Genomic DNA, 13,862 nt, shown 5'->3' with positions numbered 1-13,862 from the left:
GATATGCCCTCGATTGCAATTGATCAGTTTGGACACTGGGCACAAGCACTGGGTAAACCGTTTAGCTCGAAGGAGGTGACAGAGCAACTTTCGCGCCTGTCGATATCTCATGTACCTGAGGACACCAAGAAATACAGTGATGGAACATGTTATTATTGCTATTATTCATTGGGTATAGCTCTTTGTCTCACAGGAAATGAGGAACTCGACAGTATCGACTTCTATTTTCCTCGTGTACAGAGCAAATTCACAAAATATAAACCAGTTGACGCAAGGCTACTAGATTCTGAGACTATCACCACCAGTACAACTGGTAAAGAGATGGTGGAGCTGCTGGGTGAGCCTGTAGAAAAAGGAGGCGGAAGTGCTCGTTCTATAGATATATGGCTGAGATGGGCCAATATTGAAGTGCAAATATCCAATCGCGATTGGGACAGCGCCAAAGACGATTCCTGGTCGAGTATAACGCTCTTTCGCTGATCTATGTCGATGGATACAATTGGCTTCTCAGCATCCGAACTGGACTATATAGCTTTTAAATCTGCAGCAAAAAATGGTCTGATGCTAAAATAAAAACGACCTCGGGACGGTGATGGCAGATCTCAATGCACACTACCTCTTGTAAATTACAAATAACGACATAATTTAATTAACCATAAAATAATATATACAAATAAAATAATAAACTCTTAGAGATTAGATGGAGCAGTGGGCTGAGGGCCAGGGGTGGCACCTGAGTTCTCCATTGTTTGCATGAAATAGTCCCACTCCTCAGAACCAACAATCTGTTGCATACGGTAGGCATCACCGAAAAATGCCTCTGAGAAAAGAGCAGGATCACCAAAAGCAGAGGGCGATAGAATATCAGCTGCAGACGGGCCGTCCTGTTGTTGCTGTGTGGCATCAGCGCCAAGAGCGGCTTGTTGAAACGGTTGTGAACCTTGTGAAACTTGAGAAACTTGAGAAACCATTGGTTTACGCTGCTGTTGTGATGACTGCTGTCCGGCCACGCCTTTCTGATTGATAATTGATGAATTGGAAGACAAGATAGTGTTGGCTGTGCCAGATGAAGTAGTGCCGGAGTTATAGGTATTGAGACTCTCTGGAGAGTAGTCTTTACTAGGAGACCAATTTGAAGAGTCACTGGGGTGTTTACTGTTCAAAATATCAACATGTATATCCGCATCTCGCGAGTCGAGCTCCATCATGATACCCGACTTACGAGGGGTGTTCGCATTGGCTCCAAGGGAACCTTCGCCAAAAAAGTAAGGGGGATTGTTGCCAGTCGTTTTATTGAGTCTGACGGCACGATCCTCAGGGTTCATCTTGGCCACTTCATCGACTTGACTAAGAATTAGCTTGGCAATAGCAGCATGTCTGAAGTCGCAACTGATAGTGGTTCCAACGCAGTCAAGCACATTACGAGTACGACGCAGCGCCTCTAAATACCGAGTTCGCTCAATCAATGAAAGCATGTCGTAATTGTTGATCAGAGATACCGTTACAAAAACAATGGCGTGAACAAATGCTGGGAACGTTAGAGCAGACCCAAGCAGCCAAAATTTGTTTCGCACAGGTTCTGCCTCTACTGAAGTGTAGAGCCAATAGTATCGCTCAAGAATAGTGACCGATGCGTTGAGTGCTTCCTCACGGTTTCGTTGGTGACGATGATTTCGTGAACCATTGGATGAGAAAGATCGATGAAGCACCACAATGGTCTTAAGATAGTCCATTTCAAGCATGAACCGTTGCATGACAATTTCAGCACCGTCAAGAGCAATATTTGACTCGTCTGCTCTACGCGACAAGAACAGAGGGATACCTTCATAAAGTTTGTGTAGTCGTCTATCAATCTCCCATACCTCTTCCACAGACATACTATCGACTTTGCCCTCGATCTTGAGATTCTTTGTAAACGCTTCACAACGAATGTCGTTCAGTCTACCTCGATAAATACTGAAACTGCTGTCAGTGCGCACCGTGTCATCAAAAGGTTCAGGAAGATGGCCGTACATAGGCATAATATCCTTTTCATTAATGTTTATTGGATCATGAACATCATTCTCATGACTGCGAATAGCTAATGGCAATCCCTGAGCAATGGAGTGAAAACAATCCAGGTACTCGAGTGTTTTCCATAGCCTTCTTCGCTCCTCGGATTCGAACGGTGACATTACAAACCAACTGGCGTCTCTATGCATTCCCATTGACTGAGCAACTCTTACCAAAACACCCATCGACGTCCAGGATTTATGGTTCCAATCACTCTGATAAGCCTCTAGAAGCATCCATAACAGAAGAACTCGAATATTAAGTAACGAAGGTTTGAATGTAAGCTTGCCAATGAATCCACACAACTCCATTGCATTAAGCCACGCTGTCCACGATTCAACTTCTTTGCCCTTGAACATATCTGGTACTTCACTAGGAGCATATGACTGTAATGCGAGAGTTAGCATTCCTAGAAGCAGAGATACCCATAAGAGCTCGGTATTCTCTGGCTCTTTCCAAAATAGTTCAAAACTATACTCGAAAGATGGTCTGTGAACAACATGGACCACGGGCTCTATAGCTTCAAAGAATCTATCAATTAACATTTCGCATACAGGTCGACTAGGCAGTGTCCGTAGAACATCGCTGCTTGAAGACTTGAACTTAATGCCTCCAAATGGGATGGATGATGTGTCTTGTTGGCCCTCAGTAACTTGACATAGAGACTCGAACCGTTGTTTACCAAAAATCTCGGCATTGTCGAATTCTTCTCTAATACGGCGAAGAACCTCTTGAATTTCAGTGATCTCACTAAACATATAACCCCAGTATGTATCACCATGGTAAATGGATTTACCCTTTTTATCTAGTTTTAACATACCCAGAGATTCACCTAAATCCTCTACATCGTCTTCATTCCGTAGGGCGACATTTGGCTCTCCATCAGTGTCATTATGTTGATTAGCCTCCATCTCTTCTTTTTGTAATATTAAGGACAGCACAAGAGACTCCATCTTATCAAGTCGTTTCTTCATTTCGGCACTGGGACCAGCACTTACACCGGCAGTGGCAGCTGATACTGCAGAGTTTCGGAGTCTGTCACTTAAAAAGTTATCCATAGTCATCATTTTACCAAGATCAGGCACAAGGCTACCTGGGGGTGCAGCCTTCATGCCCATTTTCTCTGCCAAATCCTCGTAAACAGTCTTTTGATTCTGCTTGGGACCAGCCTCATTTAGAACACCCAAAGCAGGTTGAATCGACTCTGGAGAATAGGAATCTCCTCCTATACCAGCACCTGAGCCAGTCCCGCCAATAGGAGCAACTGCGTCCTTCCCACTGGGAGCATACACACAATTGGAGTTGTTTTTTCGCACACAGTTGGTACAGGGCATCTTACGATCACATTTCTGCTTACGTTGTCGACAAAACAGACAGTTCACAGGAATTCGTCTACGTTTTTTCTGAATCGCCCCAACGCTCGAGCTTGTATGTGATAACGGTAGATCGGGCTTACGACCTGATTGTATAGGCATTTCAGAGGATATTGACATGGTGTCATCTTCTGGTGACGTGAATGAGGAACTTCTTGACGATGTACTTATAGTTGAATTGTTTCTGTCTGTAGTGGTACTACGATTCGTCGTCGACGTAGGTGACGTATCGTCGATTTCATCCGCGAAGGAAAAGATACCTGACATTTTGCTGGTAATTGTGATATACGTCAAAAATTTGTTATAGTTCAGTAGAGTTGTGATAATAAAATTTGCTGGAAAGTCAGGCAACCCTGGAGAAGTGGTCTCTAATCGCCCTAATTGCTGTACGCCCCAGCTAAGAATGAATAGACAGGGCCAATAATATAAATAAACAGATTAACAGATCAAGTCAACGGAATACTCAAACCAAGGAACCTGTGAAGTAAGTTGGTTGTGAAACAATTATAAGTTGCAAGCAATGTTCGATGGCGATTTGCTAAAACCGCCACTGAAATACACTGTCTTCGATACTATCTTAATCTAAAACGCAGGTGAATGAGTTCAACGATCAAGAATCAGATGAAGGACCAGAAATCAAAACGAAACAAATACCCGTAAAACCTTGACTTTCAAAAACAACAATCAACAAAATTTTGATATGATCAAAAAACAATCAGTTGTCGTCGTCGTACTCACGAGCCTGAATTAGATATCAATAACTATCCTCCAGCCGGGTCATTAACTCGCAGGTACAGCGCCCATTCAAAATCGTAAAGTTATCGAAGGTGTATTGCAGGGGATGGTTCAATGCCGACTTATCCGTTCACACTCCCGTTCGTAAGTTTCTCCGGGTTAGCTCGTGCACACGCTTATTACTTCTTACTAGTCAACAATAAATATGATGTACTGACGCCCCACTGACTCATGCAAATATCTAATAGAAATTTTTATATATATCTCCGTGTATCGCACTTTGGTAGGCAATGCTATTCAAAGGTTTGGATCTGGACCGTGTTCCGATGAGATCGTCGATGCGTCGGACTTAAGCGTCTTGATGTTGTAAGCAACATATAATCTTATCTCTTAAGTCCACCACGGCCCTGCATGATACCCTTGCCCGGCACGATTGGGAAATGGGACGATTCGAGAGGTAGTGTCTCTTGTCAACCTGCTCACTTTCCAAGTATTTCCATGAAGTCAATTTAAATGTATCAAACTGTTCGCTAGTTTATAGACTATGTGTATTTAGACGTAGAGGAGCTGAGCAGGTAAAGAAGTTAACATCTGATGGTGTAGCTATGACAGTCTCTAAAGGTCGTATTTTGTGATAGCGGCATTCGACGGAATATGACTCCCGATTCTGTGAAGTAATGCTTGATAGATTGCTAGTTACAAGAGAGATGCGGATTTTGGACCCTTCATGGCCTCGCAGAGATAAATTCAGGGTGATATCCGGGTCAAATCCGTGTATAGCCGAGCCCTGATTAGATGCGTATATGCAATCTTCACTGATAATGTGCGGCGTGGTTAGTCTGAAAAAATCGAGATCAAGCCAGGCACCTACTGATGCTGACTAGGTACTATTTCTACCATTAAGTGACGATGGCTGGCAAGATCAAAGTTGAATTTTCAGGTGGCCTGGAAACGCTGTTTGGCAACCAGAAGGCCATAGATGTTGAATTGACGGGATCTAACGGACCATACACAGTTGAGTGGCTGCTGGGTTATTTGAAGGGTCTTATGACTGATCCTCGAGAAGACCTTTTTCTCCAAGATGGATTAGTGTAAGTATTATATCTGGTACTTATGTTCAGTCATTTATCTGCCATATTTGGCTATTTTCGAAGAGTCGTATCTATTACCCATCATGTATTAAGAAATGTGGGCTACTATAACAGAAGCTAAAGTAAAACAAAGCTCAAGTCCGCTAACAATAATACAGACGACCAGGAATTCTAGTGCTCATTAACGATGCTGACTGGGAGCTCGTTGGAGAGGAGAGCTACGAGTTGCAAGATAGAGACAGCATTTTGTTCGCGTCGACTCTTCATGGAGGTTAGATCCTTATTGCAGTATATGGAGTCAAAAATATGGCTGGCCTGGTTTGATGCAAAACAGAATATGCTAGAGTGGGTGAAAGCAAAACAAAATTATTCTAGAGTTAGCTTGATGCAGTACTTTTTTTATTTATTTTATAGAGGGACTATGTGACATCCCAGGGAACCTCGTCCGCCCCATTCTGTCGATGGGATCAGTGGCATGATGACTGTGTTACCATCACGCAAGACTGTGACCCAGATATGCTTCTGTTTGTTAGTTAGTATTTAGTTTTGAATTGCATGAGCATAATACTCAGTATTGAGTCCAGAAATAAAACAGTTGAATCACTTACCCCTTCGTTGGCCTGTACGGTTTGGGCAATGCGACTAAGGTTTTGATGGTTGGTGACATTAACACTTCCAAATGACACAACCTGATCGCCGGGTAGAAGACCAGAGCTGTCAGCAGGGCTGTTGGGCTCCACCGAATTTACTCGTGCAAATGGTATAGAAGGAGGTTTGGGAGCATTTGATCTCGTCGCTTCTGAGGCGGTCGAACTGCCTGTGTTTACGCCTGAAGTACTGTTTGTTTCACTGCTTAATCCAGATTGTTTACTGCTACTTGAAGATGATGCGATTTGAGGGATATCTGAAGTTCCCTTATCTTTGGCTTGCTTGAAATACTCTACCAAACCAGCTTCGATTTGGCTCATGATACCTCGTAGATCATTTTTCAGTCTAATGATTCTTGAACGAGCTTCGCGGATCTGTGCAACATCTATGTCGCTACGAGGGAATCCATCTGAGGTTACCAGCGGTGTGTCCATATCGACATTGTGCTATCTAGTTAGAATCCAGGACATAACGGGTCTGTGAATCATGTATAACCAACAGAATAACCTAATCCATCAATGATACACTTGTTCTCACTCCTCTCAATTCGTTATTCCAGAGGACTATCATAAAGAAGAAACCTGGAACTGGCCATGAGTGAGTGGCGTCTGATAATGCAGTACTTACTGATTTCAAAACATCTACCAAGGCGTCTAATTCTGCCTCCATTTCATCTCGGCGCGAAATTAATCTTTTGACAGGTTCTGCCACATCCTCAGTTTTGTTATTATGATCTATTGATACACCCATTATCAATTGCACTTTCGATTCTATTTCTGAATAATGTTACTGTTAGAAATCAGTGATGTCCAATTTAAAGTGATTGATCTGCAAGAATAAGTGCTTTATTTTGACAGCAGCTCTCTCCACAGCGGAGGAGCTACTATTAGACTTGGTTAAAATTCCTCCTCATCTCTCAGCTTCTGTTTAATACGAAATGCTCATGGGTCATTTATTCAGCCAATTCTTTACACGATCATCGGTGGAGCTTTGTTAAACTCTTCAGTGTTAGCTTATGTTTCCGGTACACGATATGAACGTCAACTTGTTAAATGCATTGCAATGTTCGGGTAACACTAAATTTTGGAAAGTGGGAAATTTTCAGCAAAGTCTGTGCGACTGTTAAATTTCGTCCGGTCTCTTGGGCTCTGGCTCATTGATGTAAGGACTTTAAACCTCGCCAAAATATCTTAACACAAGGTTGTTATCTTTCACTTAGATATGATTTGTACATGGTCATTCTTTCATATAAAGTCGTTGAAGCTGATCGATAACAGTTGTAATTCTTTTATAACAAGACAGACCGGTAGCTAGATTTTGGATACCCTGTTGAGTTTCGAAATAACATTAAATAACTGCGATTTATTTACTGAAGCCATTATTTCTGCGCTGGTACGTCGTGAGAAATAATAAAAAGTGGGATCCGACTTGCAATGTCGCAGTTTTATATCTAGTTTCATCTGGGTAGGATATATATCAATTTTTTGGTCATCTCCGAATAATTGACTCCATCTAAAATGTGCATGTCAGATCCGATTATGCACAAATCTGCAAGATCAAACTCCATCCCTGCATTTTGAGATGCATGATTTAACGGGCGTGCGCTAAATATGCCTTGGAAATTTGCGACCTCGTCATGAGTTTCATGGGGAAATGAGATATATCGAAAAGTTTGAGAAGTAGGTAAGGTCAAAATCCCAAATACTTGTCCTTGGCGAACGCCAATGGATTGTTGCAGCAATATTGGCGCGATCAAATTTAAGACTGAAGAGTCTTGATTCCTAATTCTTCGGCCCTTTATAAGACCAATCTTTTCAGTAATGACCAAAACGATATATGCAAATGCCAAATTGTTCTTGAGCTTTCAGTTAATCATCACTCATCAGTTTCCTGATTTACAGCAAAAAAAATGTGTTAAATAGCTAGGGACAGCGCCTCCTCTAAGACCTTCCCTTATATGCTAATGCCGGCTTGTTCTTTTGCTTCCAGTTAATCCAATATCCTGAATTACAGCGAGGAACTTACTATCCCACCATAAAGTTAAAGATATTACTATATCCACTAAACTATAAAAAAGCTATTTGTTCTACGCTGAGTTTTTGACGAGGTCAAGAGTCTTTGACCAAGAGTCGTCGGGCTTCACGCCTACATTTACAGATACAAATTTACCATCCTTAATGACCCAGTGAGAACGAGTAACACCGCCAGTGGCAGTCTTTTTGGCACCAAGGACTCCAATGAGTTCGTATTTAGGGTCAGACAGAAGCTGATATGGGAAGTCAAATTTGGTCTCAAACTTCTTCTGGGCACTGGGACTATCAGCAGACAAGCCGAATACTCTAACATCAGCAGACTTGAACTCTTCATGATGGTCACGGTACGCACAGGCTTGACGAGTGCATCCAGGAGTGTTTGCTTTAGGATAAGCAAAAATAACCACAAATGGCGAAGATTTGGCTACTTCAGCAAGGTTTACCTCTTTCGAATCTTGGTCGAGAAGAGTGATATCTGGGACTGCATCTCCAACCTCAACTTGCTTCGACTTAACCGGCTTGGCCTCGACTTTTTCAGATTCTGTCTCATCTTTTGCCACGGCAGGCTTGTCCTCGCTCTGTGCAGCTTCCTGTTTGTGTTCTTCCTCGTCCTTTGAGGTCACATCCTCCTTTTCAGTTTTCAATGTGTCTTTAGCCTTCGACTTAGGAGAAGGTTTGGCCTTCTTGGCTACAACTTCTGGTTGTTTTGCCTCCAATTCTGGATTTCTCTTAGCTGCCGCAGCAACGCGAGCAGATCGTCTTACTGGTACAGCTTCAGTCATGTTATATGTGGAAGTCACCACTATTAAAAATGTTCTTCCTAATCCTATAAATCACCAGACAAAAGTCACGAAATAATTTTATCAATTGAATCCCTTGAAATCAAAATTGAAAAATAAAAGTTAAAAAATCAATAATTCCTGGCGCGATTTTGTATATAGTGTGTGAAAAAATACTGGCTCAAGTACCCTTTTTATGCTACTCCGCGTAACTAGCGTTTCACGGACCCGCACATGCATGACCCCTTTGCACCCCGATTATATACAGGTTACCTGCCACATACCAACAGTCACATCGATACAGTGGATGATTTTGTGTGACTGCAGCAAATTCACATAAGAAATGAGGCATGGACTGGCCTGGCCGACTGCCCAATAATTGTTAATCGCTCTGCATGCAAATCTATTATTAATTGCGGTGTGTTTTGCCAGTGGGGAAAAATCAACAAAATTGGTCTGACCTATGCACATTACGTGCTTGACGAGTGCCATGCAGCAGGATCAGTAATTGGGCCATTTGAAGACGGGTTACTTACTTCCGGCAGCCCTTGGAATTCATTGGGGAATCCTCACACTCGTTCTTGTGACTGTCTCTTGACTGTTTTAGAATGCTATTAGTAGAGTCTGATTGAAGGGTCAATAGAATTACAAGAGGTTTTCAAAGCCTTTTAAGGCTTCAAGCAAGCACGTCGAACAGATCCGAACAGATCCGTCAATCGGGTGAGATGCGGGTTGACAGAATGATACTGCGGATCAGATCATTGAAAGTATGTGGTAAACAGACGATTAAATTCAATTAGATAGAATATGTTACACTTAGGTTAGTAATAGAAAGAACTAGAAACTGTCAATGAGTCGTTGCCATAGGCTCTTTTTCTTAGTTAAAGAAACGGTTTCATCAGTCGAGTCGGCGTATTCCATGTCATTACGGCGACCAGACGCAAGATCAATCTCATGTGCCCGAAGAAACTTGGTTTTGAAGATAAGCTTATAGAGAACATAAATGATTGCAAACAGAGGGAGCAAAATATAAGCATCAACAAAGTTTCCGGCATTGAAAGGACTTAAAGTACTCCAACCCTGAACTAAGGCCAGGAATACATTGGCTGCCAGACCGAAGTACGCATTGTATGGATAGAGGAAAGATTTGAAAGGAAGCTCATCTGGCGTGAAGCCTTGTTTGATCCAGGCTCGACGGAATCGAATATGAATAAACGAGATTGATCCCCAAACTAAAAAGGTTGATACACCAGACAGATTGACAATATAGCCATACGCACGAGACGCACCAGTGCTGATATTCATGAGAGCCAAGAATCCAAACAAATTAGTGAATATAATAGCAAATACTGGTACGCCACGACTATTGGTTTTGCCGAGAAAACTTGGTGCCTTGCGGTCTTGACCCATGAAGAGCACAGTTCTGGATCCAATATATATACTACTATTGATAGCAGAAAGACATGTGATGAGAATGAAAGCATTAATTAGATGAACACCACCTTGCCACCCAGCGTTCTGAATAGCAATAGTCATGGGACTTTGAAGAGCCTTGGATTTACCACTAATGAGACCCGGAGCGTCCCATGGTACAGTGATACCAAAGAAAAAAGCGGATCCCAAGTAAATGAAAATAATTCTCCAAAATACTTGGTGGATGGCATTAGGAACGGCCTTTCTGGGATTCTTAGTCTCAGTTGCAGCTACAGCAATTGATTCACAGCCAGCATAAAACGTCGAACAGAACACAAATACATTAGCCACTCCTCTGAACCCATCAGCAAAAGCACCTGGATTATGCCAATAATGGAATCCAAGAGCACTTCCCGTATGATTAACAATTCCTCCTGATACGTATACAATGGAAAAAATAAAATAAGCGACCAGTCCAAGAAGCTTGACTAAAGCGAGCCAAAACTCTGCCTCTCCAAATGCTGCAACACCCAATAATTGGAATCCCAAAAATAAGGACCACAACATCAAAAAGTATCCATACATAGGAACTTTATGACTCCAAAATCCAAGAATACTGCAAACAACATTATACTCATTAGCAAGTACTGCGATCCAAATGATAAAATAGTTCCAACCCACAGCAGCACCAAAAGCAGGTTCTACAAATCGATCAGCCAGTTTTACAAAAGCTCCTCCTGATGGATATAGTGTGGTTAACTCTCCTAATGATTGCATTATAGAGAAAGCTATGATACCAATAACTCCAAAACCGATCAGAAGAGCAGCTGGGCCACCAGAAGATAGAGCACCTATAGACTGTTAGAAATATATACACGACGCTATCATCCAAATCATATGTAAACCTACCTCCAGCACCAACTAACAATCCAGGTCCAATAATACCAGCAAGGGCCATCATAGACAAATGCCTAGTTTTCAGGCCACGGGCTACGCCCGACTCTGGATCGATCTTAGATTGGTCATTACCAAGTACGACCGTCTCTGCATTAGTAACGTCATGTTCCTTGGATTTGGAACTGGAAAAACTTCCAAAACCCATTATTTTGTTCAAGGTCTAAATACAAGCAATAGAGGAACAGAGAAAAGATGAATGATTTACAAAACAAAGTTGATCTACAGCTCATCGATACAGTTTTTTTTTGAACTGCTCAGTTCGAAGGTCAGTTAAGTAAAAATCATGCATGTAGATGTTTTGGGAATTTTTCAAGATCTGATATGCACCGATAACGCAATCACAAACTGGCATGATGTCAACTTGCCGTTTTCGAACAGCAGCTAAAATAGTGGTGAAATACAGAACTCAGTGCTGAGGTTTACGTAGCATTAAAACAATAATATGGGCAAGAGTTGGTCAGAAAAGAACCGATGGGCGTTTTCTTGCCCAGGGCTGTCCTGACGCCCATCTATCTATCCATCTGGATCTGCAAAGAAATTGTACGATCTACTATCATTTAAGACTGAAGCAGTGTGACTAACCACCTAGATATAGTGGTCAAGATTCCAGGGTTGACGGTTATTTCTACACCTACACCAAGCCTATTGGCTCTAAATATTGGATAAATATGGGATAAATATGGGATAAATATGGGATAAATATGGAACGAAGAACGAAGAACAGTTTGACCTCTCATATATAAAAGGATAAGGAATCAATACCAACTCCGATTGCCGAGGCTCTATTAGAGGGGTTCGAGTCGATTCACTCAAATCTGCGTTTTGAATAAACTTGGCATCGCGCATATGATCTGCATCAACAGGGAAGCGCATGCAACCCTAAAGAGAGTCTAAACTGGATATTGATGTCGAACAGATCAGAGAAATTGGCAGTATACATATCTGACTTAGTCCTAGGAGTTGGGCATGTGACCGTAAACTGAGTTTGGAGCGAGTTGATTAACGTGGCAGCTGCTACTCGCGTTTACATACTGTCAGCAACACTACCTAGCCTAAGCATACATTTCGAGATGAAACTTGATAATTGTGGAATCTGACTACCTTCGTCGATAATTTAGTAGCAACTCAGTAATAAAGTCAAAGCAAATTATATCTCCAAATGGTTTGAAAATTGCTTTGGAAATCCTGTCATTTCACGCAGATGGCAGAGATTCTTCTTATCTTTTGATATAGCCGTACAAAAGCGTGGAAGATCTGCGATGAAATAAAAATTCTGGACAACCTCTTAAATATACTGTGATAGTAGAAAGGAAAAATGTCAGAACCTAGGCTATCAGATAATGAACAGAAAGAGATAGTCGTAGCAGCTGAGATAGAAAAAGAGTCAGAGCGGAGTCCTGAAACAGATAGGACAGAATTGGACCCTAGACACAAATATGAGCCCATTCCTCCACCGCCTGAAGGCATGACCAAAAGTGCATGGAAAAGAGAATATCGTAGAAGGAAGAATGAGGCAATGAGAGATGAATGGGTACAGAAGCGGAAAGAAAAACGGAAACAAGTTAAGCAGGAACGAAAAAGACAGCGTCAAGAGGATGCAGAGGCTGGCGTGGTAACCAAGAAGCCAAGACGGCCACAGAACCCGAATCGACTTCCTATAACAGTCATTTTAGATTGTGCATTTGATGATCTGATGACCGACAAAGAAAGAAAGTCTTTGGCTATTCAGGTCAGCCGATGTTATGCCATGAATCGACAAGCAGTAAATTCTGTCAATCTTGAAGTATCCTCATTAAATAAGGGTTTGAGAGAACGGTTTTACGGCCCTATGCATTCACAACATTTACTATGGAAGGGGATTAAATTTAGAGAGGATGATTACGAGGTGCCATCAGATGAAGCAGAAAGGACGAAATGGCTTTATTTCTCGTCTGATTCAACCAATACTTTAGAGACGCTGGATGAGAATATGACTTATATCATCGGAGGAATTGTTGATAAGGGGCGGTACAAAAACCTCTGTAACGATAAAGCCCAAAAGCAAAACATTGCGACTGCAAAGCTGCCGATTGACAGTTATATCAAATTGTCAGGACGTCGTGTTCTTACTACCAACCATGTCTTTGAGATTCTACTCAAGTGGTTAGAGCTTAAAGATTGGAAGGCTGCTTTTGAAGCGGTTCTTCCCCAACGCAAGCTACAAGGAAATAATCCCGAAGAAGACGATGAGAACGAGGACGACGAAGCTGACGAAGATAAAGAAGAAAACGATCTGAACGAAGATAATGTACCAACAAACGAGAAAGACGACTCCAAAGTAGAGCAATTGGCCACAACCGGCCTGGCAGATGAGGCTACAACTGACGTGAGCACTTAGAAGTATATGAAGTCTGAAGCTTATCTTTGAGGAATTTGTCTGTAGTGCAATATTTAACCAGTGTCTGTATATATTTGAATAACGATAACGATTGAAGTAACTTCTCCCAAAGAAAAGAAATGGCGTTTAAATTTAAATACACTACATTGTACAGTTTGGTCTTGCTATACTCAAATCACTTTCTGGCCACGGTTTCAAATCTGGTATTTCTGCTTATTTTACAATCCCTCCGATAAGCCTAATTGACGTGATCTTCATGAGACCCTGCAGATCTATGCAACACTATGCAAGTTTCAAGTTTGAATGAACTTTACTAGAGCTCATAAATATCCATTGTTTATTGACAGCTATATACTTAGCACACACCCATATTGCAATAACCCAGTCCATTGAGGATCATTGCA

The 13,862-nt window shown here is 41.8% G+C and overlaps 5 protein-coding genes across 5 annotated transcripts; 1 reads left to right on the top strand and 4 right to left on the bottom strand.

Annotated features, from left to right (window-relative positions):
* Window positions 1-689: 689 nt before the first annotated feature.
* On the bottom strand, window positions 690-3,692 carry ASG1 (Asg1p; the record flags this gene model as incomplete). Its single annotated transcript, XM_018878092.1, has 1 exon — window positions 690-3,692. The coding sequence occupies one exon, from the start codon at window positions 3,690-3,692 to the stop codon at window positions 690-692; it is 3,003 nt and encodes a 1,000-aa protein (XP_018735430.1).
* A 2,092-nt stretch (window positions 3,693-5,784) lies between these two features.
* NAS2 (Nas2p) lies at window positions 5,785-6,333 on the bottom strand (the record flags this gene model as incomplete). The annotated part of the gene is made up of 1 exon (XM_018878091.1): window positions 5,785-6,333. One exon carries the CDS (start codon window positions 6,331-6,333, stop codon window positions 5,785-5,787), a length of 549 nt encoding a protein of 182 aa, XP_018735429.1.
* Window positions 6,334-7,985: 1,652 nt separating this feature from the next.
* On the bottom strand, window positions 7,986-8,714 carry DOT5 (Dot5p; the record flags this gene model as incomplete). The annotated part of the gene is made up of 1 exon (XM_018878089.1): window positions 7,986-8,714. One exon carries the CDS (start codon window positions 8,712-8,714, stop codon window positions 7,986-7,988), a length of 729 nt encoding a protein of 242 aa, XP_018735428.1.
* Window positions 8,715-9,548: 834 nt separating this feature from the next.
* Window positions 9,549-10,901, bottom strand: AGP3 (Agp3p; the record flags this gene model as incomplete). Its single annotated transcript, XM_018878088.1, has 1 exon — window positions 9,549-10,901. One exon carries the CDS (start codon window positions 10,899-10,901, stop codon window positions 9,549-9,551), a length of 1,353 nt encoding a protein of 450 aa, XP_018735427.1.
* A 1,495-nt stretch (window positions 10,902-12,396) lies between these two features.
* On the top strand, window positions 12,397-13,458 carry TRM10 (Trm10p; the record flags this gene model as incomplete). Its single annotated transcript, XM_018878087.1, has 1 exon — window positions 12,397-13,458. The coding sequence occupies one exon, from the start codon at window positions 12,397-12,399 to the stop codon at window positions 13,456-13,458; it is 1,062 nt and encodes a 353-aa protein (XP_018735426.1).
* Between the last annotated feature and the right edge of the window lie 404 nt (window positions 13,459-13,862).

The sequence above is a fragment of the Sugiyamaella lignohabitans genome, chromosome A (genome assembly GCF_001640025.1).
Source record: "Sugiyamaella lignohabitans strain CBS 10342 chromosome A, complete sequence".
NCBI lineage: Eukaryota > Fungi > Ascomycota > Dipodascomycetes > Dipodascales > Trichomonascaceae > Sugiyamaella > Sugiyamaella lignohabitans.
The sequence above is the reverse complement of the archived record's forward strand: the minus strand, read 5'-3'. Positions and strand labels throughout refer to the sequence as shown.